Raw genomic sequence first — 12,713 nt, 5'->3', positions numbered from 1 at the left:
ATATATATATATATATATATATTCCCCCAGCAGAATTCCTTTTACATAGTAGCAGTAAAAATCTCAACTTATAACATTAATGCTATCAAATTAAATATAAAACCAAAGCTATTTGCCACTGCCAGGGCATGATTTTTTTTCTAGAAAATATTTAATAGTTTGTTATAGAAAAACAAGTTATGCTCAGAGTCCAGAGCTTCGATCATAACTATATAACAGGCACCTTCCGAGTAGAGGAACTATTGCACTATGACACCATTGTGGGACCCAAAGCAACAGAGTGATTTGACTCTGCGATCGTGTGTGGTAAGCATGTATGAGCGAAAACTTCCTATACCTATAGCATAACTGCGTGAACATTTCTGAGTGGCAAAAGTGATAGATCTGTAAAGCTATATATATTGTGAGCTTGATTTTTTTACACTTATTTTGAAGTTACTGTACTCTGCCTTTTCATTGTTTGTAAAAAGTGAGAAGTCACACCAAGGAAAAAGGCAGTAACTTCCACATTATCATTATTTGGTGGCTGATCACCATTTACAAAATCGTTGTAGTAACATGCAGACATGAAGTTAAACATATGAGTGGAGCCTAACCAAATGACTTGTGAATTTATGTGAACACCAGCAAGCGAAAATGCTCAGAATGCTTGTGGATTAAACATCTCAGATGAAGTTCATCACCATGGAATGATTTTATCGGGTTACAAGGAAAGGTAGGATTTAATTGCGAACTGTTAGTACTGATTTGATGATGGCATTCGAGTCCACATGCATCCAATTAGACGTGACAGCATGGTGAATAATCTCTATTGTAAAAAGGAAAAAAAATCGTCAAAGATTATTCACGATTACGTGTTGCTGTCAAAGTATCTAGTCTTTACAGCACTTGGTTATATGGAGCTGTTTGGTAGATCACGATATATCTAATTCTTTTGTCTAATAAAGTGCTTCAGTGACAGATCGATGTATGAAATTATACAAGTTATGCTGTAATTAAAATGTGGAAGACTTTAATGGACAGTAAAACAAAGGCATAACACTGTATAACTGCAAGCCATATTGATGTGCGGCTAAACAAACACCGTAACCGTAACTCACAACTCAAGAGCAGTAACTGGTGTTATATGGTGTTCTGCCTTGGTTTCTCCAGGGCTTCTTGAAGTTAAAGTTAAAAGAACCTATTATTTTCTTGGGAAAACAACAAAATTGACTAAAAATTTGATACTTGCAAATAATAGATAGTAAAGGATGTCTAGAATGTCCCAAAAATATAAATAATACATTTTTGACCAAAATCGGTTTCAGTCTTTTTCCTTTAAACATAAATTATATATTTTAATAGTATTGTTATATATTATAATATAATTAATGTATATTTTTAATATACATTTCTTTTAATAAAATACATTTTTAAATATAAGTTTGTAAGTTTATATTTATATAGTTTAAGTTTAAAATAATGAATACTTCACTCAATATTTGCACTAAATGTATTTTAATGTTAGTTAGAGTATACTGTATATATTGTTAGCTTCCTGAGAATTAAGTCTCTTGTGCACTAATGTGCGGAGCATTTTGTGTTTCTGTCCATAAACAGTGTTCCAAATTATTCAACTAATGCGATTCCAGTACAGTCGATGTAGCTGCCTATGTAGGCCACAGACAGTACTGCAGTTAAACAGGTTTTGGAACTGAGATCTCTCGATGTAAAAGCAACAGAAGTTTCCAATTGAATGAAGTGTAACATAGCAGTTAAGTGATCAAATAATTTCAGACGATCACAGAGATGGATGTGTCTTACACAGCTTTGCACCCTGTGTCGTGGAGAGTGTGTGCTTTGAGAAGTGCTAACAATAGCTGATTTTTCACCCAGACGGCCAGCAGCAGATCTGCTGTAATTAAGGTTCTGAAAAGGAATGAGTGCCACGCTAGCAGGCAGCCATTACTAAAGCTTTTCACAATCCATGTCAAGGGCTGCTCACACTCTCTTTTTCTCTGGGTCGGACAAAGGACTCCCTTTCACGTTAAGTAGTAAACATAGAAAAATACGTGCTTTCACTCACACAAAATGAACACATTAGATCAAGTGCAACACTTCAGAATTCAAAAGGAAGACTAATGGTATGGCAAGAACTTTTAATGGTTTGTTTACAGTTAACAGTTTTCTCTTAATCTGTCACAAGCAGGTCAATTTAATCAAACCCAAACTAAAGCCCTGGGCTCAGCCCAAATTCACTGTTCCTGCTGCAAAGTCCACAGAGAATTTCCATCCTGGTTTATGCTGGTTCATCACAGTTTTGATGAGGGTGTACTGTGATGTACTTGTTAGAATTATTGGATTCATAAAGGATCCAAAAGTCTGAAAATCTGTAATTCAAAATCTAATGTCAAAGCAGAAAAAATCTGCAAGACATCCTAATTTCATAATTTAACTTTTCATTCAAGCTGAGATGCTAGAAATACCATTTGTAATGGGAAAAAGAAATCTTAAATTGGAAAATAATGCACAATGGAAAGTGGTCTCAGTCATATAATATTATAGTATTTTGTTTTATTAATTTGTTTTATTAATTTGTATGTATTTTTTATGCTATGCTTTTGCCATAGCATAAAAAAATTAAAAGGTAATTGCAACTTCTTATCTTGCAATTCTAAGAAGAAAAGTTGGAATTGTGAGATATAAATTCACATCTGCAAGAAAATTTATATATATATATATATATATTAGTGCTGTCAAAATTAGCGCGTTAACGCATTCGATTAATTTGAAATATTTAACGCGTTAAAAAAAAAAATAACGCAATTAACGCGGTTGCAGTTTTTTTTTATTACTGGTTGTGGCCTATGTGTGTTCAACGTGCAAAGAAATATGGATAAGACCAAGGAAGGACTTTTAGACGGAAAGTTTCAGTATAAAACTCTGCCGGATTACTCTTCAGTCTGCCACAAGAAACATTACTCTTCATTCAGTCTGCCACAAGAAACAGCAACATTAAAATCATGAACTCAAATGTCATTGTTTAAAAAAAAAAAACAATGACTGTTGTAACAGTGCGTAAATCAGACCTTTCTGTAATGCTAACGTTAATAAGCTTAAACGAAAATAACGAAATAATTGTGTAGCGGAGTATTTTTTGTACACAGTGCCGCGAACTGTCAATCACTCCTGTACGCGTGCATCACTGTCCTCCTCGCAGCTGCAGCAACTTGCGCTCTCTCTCTTCATCAAGCTTTAAAACAAAAAGGGGACAAAAATATCATATTGTCTTTGTGCATAGGCTATAGATTAATTAGATAAATGAATATCTAAATTTGTGCCTTGCCGTCTATGGTATTTTAGAACTTAGAAAAAATATGCTGCAGCCAATGAGCAGCCAGCGGGGGCTGCAGGACGACTCAACCTCCGCAGACAGTTTTTAATGTTTATCAGACAATAAATACTCAAGATTTTGCTTTAGTATAACTTCCGGGACAATTAGGGCCAGATTCGGGAGTCGGGACAACAGTTTAGATTTCTGATCACCCTTCCTGAAAGAGCTGCATTACTTAATTAGCTTGAGTCTGACCTGCAGTGATAGGATTCGAATTTGGTGAGGTGTCAGTCAGCGAATCATCAGATTCTGGTCTTGTTCTTGCAGTATTCAGAGTCTGAAGCCAAGAAAACATATTAAGTGTTGTTGTTAACTGTATTTGATTTTTAACCGAACCGAGCGTTGTGTACACTCATAACGAGTTTCACACACCTTCTCCGGCCACGTTGAGTTGTTGACACTTAACAGTGGGAAAAGCGACACATGCGCTATTCACTTGTATAACTTAAGGGTGAATGGGTAATGTAGTTTCTGCTCTGAGTGGGATGAATTAGGAAGCTTGCATTGTGAAGGGCGCTCTGAAAATCGGCAGTGCAGGTAAAAGATTAAAACCTCTATTAAAACAGATGTCCAAATGAGCGTACCGGTACGCTACAAGCACGTTCTGGGCGCACGGAGAGGTGGCGGTACGCTCAAGAGCTATATTTGGAAGTGGCAGTACTGAGTACTGGTGCATACTGGCCCACTTAAAGCACTGGCAATGACTATACTTTGGAATTTTTTTGCAGTCCACTTAGAATTCAACATGGAAATCATTTTTGTTTTTTATTGACATTGATTGTTTTGAAATTCAAATGGTACTTACATGCCTGTGTTTTTATTTCTGTAATAAATATGGCTTTCAAGCCAACAGTTAATTTGGAGGATATTGATGGTTTATTGCAGGTATGTTGTTTACATGAGATAATCTGTGTTACAAGTTAAACAAAAATTCCAATAAACAATCATATTTTGAATTTAAATAGTTTCTTTGTCTTGAGTTTACATTAATTATTTACATTTTACATTTACATATGCAAAAAGTTTCAGTCTTTTAATTGCGATTAATCGCGATTAATCGCGATTAATTTTAAAAAATTGTGCGATTAATTAGTTAATTTTTTTTAATCGATTGACAGCACTAATATATATATATATATATATATATATATATATATATATATATATATATATTTGTATTCCGTGTTGGAAGCAAAAAATACAAACATGAGGAAAAAACTCAAAACTTCTCAAAACTTCAATTTAAACTTTTCTGATTTTCATTTTAGGTTTCTTTTTTCTTTCTTTTTTTAAAGGAGTGAACTAATATTTTAATTTAATAAAATCTACATTTTATTTCAGCTTTCTTTGAAAAGACATGTACTCAATATGCTTAGATGACATAAAATGAATTGTCTTCTGAACATAATTATTCATTGGGATTAAACTAAGATGCTGGTGCTTACCGGCGTACTCAGGGTCCACATGAGGAGGATAGAAACGGAAGTTGATGAAGAAGGGGATAGGCACACCGAATTTGAACCACTCCACCACATAGGGAGTCTGCTGGCCATTTAGGGGGTGGCTCACGTCACATCCCAAAACAACACTCTCTCCTGCACGGGCCGTCACAAACTGGGGCTCCTCTCTCACTCCGTGGGCACCTGGACAAAGAAAACACACACATTCAGCACAGTTTAATTATTATTATTTTTTAATCTATAAAATAAAATAAAATAAAATAAAATAATTTTATATTTTATTAAATGTACTAATGATGAAAAATGGAGAGTGAAATCAGGAACTTTAGCATGCAAGGTTTGAATCTACATCCTCAGAAGTTCTAACATCACGTGCCATGCCACACCACCCAAAATGTACAGATTTTAGTCTACATTTGTCCCTTAAAACTACAATCAAAGTGAGGTGTCAAACAGCTCATTGTCCCATTTAACAAACATTTGTTGTTAAGACTTGGAGAGTTTCCCAAACGCTGGACTTGTGAAAGTTCTCAGGTAATTATTACTTAAAAGGAACGGCCAAGCACATAATGAGATGACAAGAGGCTTATCCACGCACCTCACTGATCTCAGCTAATTCACACTTGGATGGCTTTTACAATATAAGAGCCAGAGTTTTAGCAATCAATGCACAAGCACGTCACATGCCTGTGGATGACCTATCGGAATGCTAAAGGTCATTGTACCTGCCTCAGCAGAAAATATAATGGGGGAATGGATTTTCTTCAGCAAGCTCCACCACAGCCATAGAGCACTCTCTCCTCTATCAGAGTTAGCATGGCTTCAGTGCCTCAATGAAGAGGAAAATCACCTCCGGCATCAAAGGACCTGCTGACAGTGCATTCTCCACCACGGAGACACTGCATGAAAAGCTAAGTGATTCGGTAACAGTAAAATGTAAGAAAAAGTAGGTTACAAAAACTGTGTTCTCTGTCCTTCCTTCCTTACCACATACTAAATAAAAACACGACATTGAAAGTAATCATCATTTTAGAATAATTTCTGACGGATGTGACACTGAAGTCTACAGTATTGATGCTGAAAATTCAGCTTCGCCGTCACAGTAATAAATTACATTTTAAAATATATTGAAATAAAAACATTTAAAATATAAAAGGTCAACATTTTTGGTTTACAGTATTTTTGATCAAATAAATGTCAAATTTCCATCTTTTCTCTCTTATCACACTGAAGACAGATTGTAAGCTCACAAGTCAGGTAAAATTATTTCGTAAAAGCATTGATTTTGTAGATTCAATCAGTACAGGAAACACTTTCACAAATATTTTAGCATGACAGAAAAATGCAGACATTCCAAAACCATAAATGCAACTGGACATTATGGATATAATTAGCTTTCAGTATGTTTAAAACAACCATTTCTACCAAACTCATATACAACTGTGATTTTGTTTACCAGTTTAATCAGCTTTATCCAGTGGAAGAGTTAATCCACTTTCTTTGATTTAGCTCACATAGGTTTTGGACTGAAACAGTGCAGATTTAATCAAATTACTCCTTTCCTAAAGTAAAGCTTGCACCCTCCAGTCACGGGCCTGTGCCCTGAATTCCGTTCTACTATTGTGAGTGCGGAAGATTGCAAAGTACCACAAAGTGAGCAGCTTTACTTTAATGAAAGACCAACAGGGTGCATGCATACTTATAAACTCACTAAAATTTGCACATGACCAGGTTCACAAAGAGCATTTCAGCAAGCCGTAAATGTGGATCAGGGAGCACAACGTTTAGCCTCAATAGAATGGGCTAATTGTCATACTGTAAAACTTTTACATGGTTGGGAGGATATATACTGTAATAAAAATGTTGCAAGATCAAGAATTTTACATTGCATATTGGAATCTCAAATAATTAACACTTAACTTAGTCTGTTAACTAGCAATATAGCTATATTTAGACAGCTTCTTTTTATAGCCACTACATACTTTTTCTTATAGTAATAGTATATATAAAGATAGATTTAAAATAATTCTGAAAACACATTCAACCATAAATCACCATAATCCATTAATGTCCAGGCTCTTCAGTCCATGATTCTACTTTGCATTTGCCAACTTAAAAATTAACCATAGTTCGTCCATACTATCTATGCTTTTAACAATAATAGCAATAATATGCATTGTCAAAATGTAAGAAATATTCAATCTACAACACTTTACTGCAATGCTGCAATCCTGCAGATTTATAGTCTGCTGTCTCTTTATTCAATTAAGAGGTCACAATGCTTTTTCTATAAAGCTTAAGTTATTTGTGATGAAAAATGGACGTCTAAACTAAAATAAAAACAAAAAAGGAACTGCCATACGCACTTAGGAAGATGAGCTTTATTATAGTATTAGTAACTATGTTTTTTTCATGCATTGATTACCATTAGTAGAACCACACACAGTTCTATTATGACAAATCTCGAAAGATTTTAGCATGGTAATGGATATAACAATGTTAATGTATTCGCTCTTGTAGGAATAGATCTACAGTACGATACAATACAACTGCTGCTGCTGTTGGTTATTACTATAGTTTTTGATTATTGCTGCTGATACTGCAAGCAAGTATAATAACTTGCTACTGCCAATGCATATGGTGATACAGTGCTGTGAGTATGTCAGACATATTGCCTCTGCACAAATAGCATATTAAATAACCCGTAGCAGATCTATACAGGTGGAGCTGGGGAAGGTGGAGGGTTTCAGAGAAACTCTGAAAGGGTGCTGCTAGTTTTGTTAAAAGACCCGGTACTTCAGTACCAATTCGGTACTACAAAAATGAAAATGTTACAGTATCAGTTTTTTTTAAGTACCGGTGGTACCGAGTACCCAGTCAACCCGGTTCTTGATGCGCTATCCGAGAGGTGCGCAGATGCTCTCTCTTCATAAAAGCACAGACATCAAAAGTATTAAACACACCAAGCTACCAAAACACTTTAAAGGCAGACACCCAGATTAAGTGAGTTTAAGAAGTTTCATTGTGTTTCCTATACATTGATTAATTTGTGGCACCTGCCACAATATCAAAACTGACCGCCACAAATAGATTTCCCAAAAAGCATTAACTTCGTTGAATAAACATGAGCACTGCAAGTGTCAAAGTCGAAACCCAGTGCGGGTGCTTTTATATTTCTATATTTTTTGAAGGAAACTGACTGTCTTCAGAAAATTATGGGTGTCATTTTCATGTAATTTTGCCTGCAATGCCTGAGCAGCGTTTGTCAGTGCAGGCTCAGCGCTTATTTGATCGTTAGCATAAGCGTGGTTAATGCTAATATAATGAGCATTAGAATGAATTAGAACTATTTAATGCTCCTATAACTTTTATTAAGTAAAAAAAAAAAAAAAAACAGGAGGACATGGTGATATTTACTATTACTATAAAATATTTGTGTTTAGTGAATGTACAAATGGTTAACATGGTGTCATATCAGTCAGTAAAGCATGGGCCTTTTTTATTTTTTTATTTTTTATTTAACAGTTGTTATTCTTGGCTTTAAAATTTAAAATCCTTTTAAAATTAAATATGTACACAGTTTGGATTAAATGAAAGTATAGTCAAATTTTTTATTAGCATGTGTTTGGGTTTTGCTTTGGTACTGAAATTAATACAGAGAACCGTGGATTTTCACTGGTATTGGTACTGAATACTGAACATTTGGTACCATGACAACACTACGCACTGCAAAATGCTAGAGTTAAAACCAGCCATTTAAATGTAAAGCAGTAAGCTCATTGGCTGCGAATGCAACATTTACCAATCAGCTTGTGCCAATTTAACAATAGTAACTATTTTTTTGTTTTTGTTTTGTTTTTTTGTAGTAAAACCATGGTTAATATTCGTAAGGGTAGTATCATAGCAATATTAAATTATATGCACTTACTACCCAAACATTTGCAATGAAACAAATATGTTAATTTATTAAATAAATATATTATTTTATGAATACCAAATTTCCCAAAATATCATGATTAATATAATTAGTGCTTTTATATTAGTAACTTCATGGTAAATATTCATAAAGGTGGTGATTTGTGTATTGAATAGCATATTTAGTGTAAGAATTATTTCATACGGTTTAAACTAAACTAAATAATTAGAGACATTTGGGGTTTGTAGCACAATTATGTGCCAAATTTAAATGCTTTTCACTGAATCTCAGGTATAATTTTATTATTGCGTAGTCAATGAACTCACGCCATGATGTCCATTGGTCCAATATGAATATGATAATTCACCCGCACTGTGCAGTTGATGCTGTTTCGTTCCCATTTATTATTTCTCATTATAGTAGCTTTGTATCCAAATCGAAAGTCATGTTTAACACAGCTATATATATTGTACGAATTGCACATTATGTGGCTACACCAAAGGTTCGAAAAGTGTTTTTTTTTTTTTTTTCATATCACAGAAGAACCATTTTGGTTCCCCAAAGAACATTTCAGTAAACAGTTATTTAAAATATTTTTTATTTCTTAGTGTACATAACATGTTAATAATGTAAATCATATTTTTCCACTACATAGAACCATGTAAAAAGAACGGCAGTCATGTACCTCAAAAAAGGCCATAAAACAGACTACTGCAAATGACTGTATGGCATGCAGGGAACATTAGGATTAAAGGTGCTGGACCCCAGTACCAGCTCACCCCTTAATCCACTTGTGCCTACGTTCACTCCCAAAGGCACAACAAAGACACACGACCTTTTCAGTGCATATAAACACACCCATCACTCACACCACACATTTACACTGCATTATATGGGCCCTTGGTGATCCGAATGGAGTGGATATTTATGTTATATATCAGCGGTTGAGCTCTTAGCTCAACTGTTATGGTTCAGAGAACCTTCAAAGGACAAAATAAGATTTATTTGACATAAATTACTACAGAACAATGTTTTGTACATTTTTTATACTACCACGACTAGAACTTACTTTTTTCTACACGCTCATTGCATCAAAATGTTAAAACTGTAATTTATTTTCTTTTTTTTTTTTCAGTTTTTCTGGCCCTGGTCAGCGAGAGATATGATGACCTGCACAGCTTGGATGAAAAGAATTTTGAAGGTCAACATGCCACCCAACACTTTTTGAGGTCATATTTAGGGGAAGAGAAACATGGCCTGGTCAGTTTATTAAAGGAAGGTTGAAGCTTTCTGTGTAGATTAATACTGAGGTGTTCAAGCCAAACATCCATATACTTCAAGCTCACATTCCCTATTTTTGACTGAGAACAGAGGAGATTGTATTGATATATCATCAAGGTCATTATTTATGCAGTCCTTTTATTTTGAAATATAAGGAAAAACACATGGAACTAAATAAAATACTTTCCCAGTCTGTTTTATCTGTAATAGTCTTACCAGGAAATCAAGGACTCCGGCAGTATCCCTTTTCAAATGAGGGAATTCATAAATTAATAATTGTAGGAAAATGCAACATTTATACAGAAGACAGACTAATTACATCACATATTTACAGGATACAAATGATCTTGATACCAAAGAATCAAAATTAGAGTTGTGTGGCATTTAGTCCATGTCTATTATCTTTGAGGTTATCTATATTTTCTCCAATAAAATAATCCCTTGAATGACTGCTGAAATAGTACATCTCAAAATTATAGTTTTGTGGCATTTAGCCCATAAGTATACATGCATCTGTATATATGGTGTATACTTTTTATGGTTGCACTTTATTTTACAGTACATGTACTAACATGTACTTATAGTGTACTTACAGTTTATTTATCTAAGAAAGTTATGTTAATACAAGGTAACTACATGGGGTAGGGTTAGGTTTAGGGGTAGGTTCAGGCTGAGTACCTAGTTATTACATAGTTATTGTAATTACTATAATAAGCAAGTGCTACCCTTTTTATATATACATAATTACTCAGCAATTATTCTTTTTTCATACAATGGAAATCAATGGTAACCAAAACTGCTTTGGAAGTTAAGGTTGCTGGGAGAAAAAGGGACCCAAGAGCAGATTCGCAATTTAGCACATTTATTGAACAAAAGCAAAGGCAATAGCCCAAAACAAACGCTGACAATCAGAAACCAGGTAAGGAATCCAAAACTGAACTGCGTACAGGAACTGGGTAAATCAAATAAAAAAAAAACAAGATTAAATTAAAAAACAGGGCATGAAAACTAGGCACGACTAGAGCAAAAGAGTCTTAAGGGCAGTAGTTAAACGGATGACACCCAAGACACACTGACAGAGAAGCACAGAAAGAGAGAAGCATAAGTAGTGAATAAAATCAATGCGAAATTGAGAGACAGGTGGGTGTGAGGAGAGTTGGAGCACTAATTAAAATAAGGTGCAGCTGTGAAGGCAGAGTGAGTGGAATTAACCACTTAATTCATAACACAACAGAAGGGCTGATGATCAAACCAGCATCCCGACTATATATATATATATATATATATATATATAGCTTTTTTAATTCTTATTAAAACAACAACATAAAATCAAATAGAATAAGAAGTAGAATAATAAGTCACTAATCAAATCAAATGAGTATTAAAAAAATATATTTGTACTATAGGTGGCACCAAAGAACACAAATGTGGCTTGTATGTGTATGTTCACACACTAAATCGAATCACTAAATCCATAGTCGCAGTAGCCTACATCCACCTATTTTTATAAGCATTTTTGAAATATCAAATTTAAAAACTCTGGATGGAAACACCAAGATGCGCATAAATTCAAAAAATGCACATTAAAAAAACGCATGCTCATATTTGCATAGGAAAAACTTTTGGTCAACTTTTTAAAACTGCGCATAAACTATGATGAAAACACATCTACCTAACAAATTCCGCCATGTGCATTGAAAAAGTCATTTGACTTTGAGCTATGAGAATGGATAACTTGACTAGCAGCAGACCAATCTTGTTCACAGCATATATGTTGTTATGGTCATTCTGAAATGCCTGAGCAAAGTTTGTCATCAAAATATTTCTGTGTAATTGTCTTGCATGATTGCATTCCCAAACAGCAGCATCCGCCTTCAAAATCAGTGGCAGCATTTATTGAGTTTCGTCTGCTTGCTCTAAGGCGCAATAAATTTCTTTTGCTTTGCGCATTTGGAGTTTCAGCACATGAGCGCCCTCTGGCCTTCGGATGGAGATTTACTGTTGATCACAGAACCGTGCCTCACTGACAGCTTTTGCCTAATCGCGGTTTTGATTTCATTGCGATTTATCATGCAGTCCTACAACAACATATCTCCATTTGTGTTTCACAAAAGAAAGAAAATTATACAGGTTTCGAACGACATGAGGGTAAGTAAATGTTGGCAAAAAAAATATATATATTTTTTTGTGAACTAGCCCTTTAAGTAACACAATTTAATATCTTCTGTCACATCTAATTAAATCATCTGTTCATATTCACCAGTGCTGGTTCCACATAAAACATTGATATCAAACATTACAGACCTGACTAAACCACTACAAACCATGAATGAGTCGACTCAAAGAGGAGCTCTCAGCGGTGTAACTCCCTCCTTTTCTGAGACACAAACAAGCAAGCTGAATGGTTACTAAAGCTCAGACAATCCCAAACGTAAAAACCCTTTCCACCAGCAGATGGAATTATCCACTATTCGGATGAATAAACGAATGCCAACATGCTGGAAGCCGACGAGTAAATTTGTTTATATTCATCATAATTAGATCCAGTTATACAGATTACACCATTCACTATACAGAACAGTCTTTTCATGCTCACTAATGGTATAAACTAATACTATATGATGGCAATTACTCGGCACATCAGCAGCAAAACCGCACGTTCCTGGGATCAAGCGTAATCTGT

The 12,713-nt window shown here is 34.6% G+C and overlaps 1 protein-coding gene across 7 annotated transcripts in view; it reads right to left on the bottom strand.

The window, feature by feature from the left end:
* LOC113115162 (protein turtle homolog B-like) overlaps positions 1 to 12,713 on the bottom strand; it is an 81,014-nt gene that overhangs the window by 55,737 nt on the left and 12,564 nt on the right. For all 7 annotated transcript variants that reach the window (XR_003293837.1, XM_026282508.1, XM_026282510.1 and 4 more), the window contains exon 2: positions 4,819 to 5,016. Coding sequence is in view for 6 of the 7 variants with exons in the window: in XM_026282508.1 (XP_026138293.1) it covers positions 4,819 to 5,016 (198 nt within the window). In the remaining variant the exon portion in view is untranslated. The remainder of the gene's footprint in view (positions 1 to 4,818; positions 5,017 to 12,713) is intronic.

This window comes from Carassius auratus, chromosome 15, assembly GCF_003368295.1.
Source record: "Carassius auratus strain Wakin chromosome 15, ASM336829v1, whole genome shotgun sequence".
NCBI classification, from domain to species: domain Eukaryota; kingdom Metazoa; phylum Chordata; class Actinopteri; order Cypriniformes; family Cyprinidae; genus Carassius; species Carassius auratus.
Note: the sequence above shows the minus strand (reverse complement) of the source record. Positions and strands in the feature narration are given on the sequence as shown.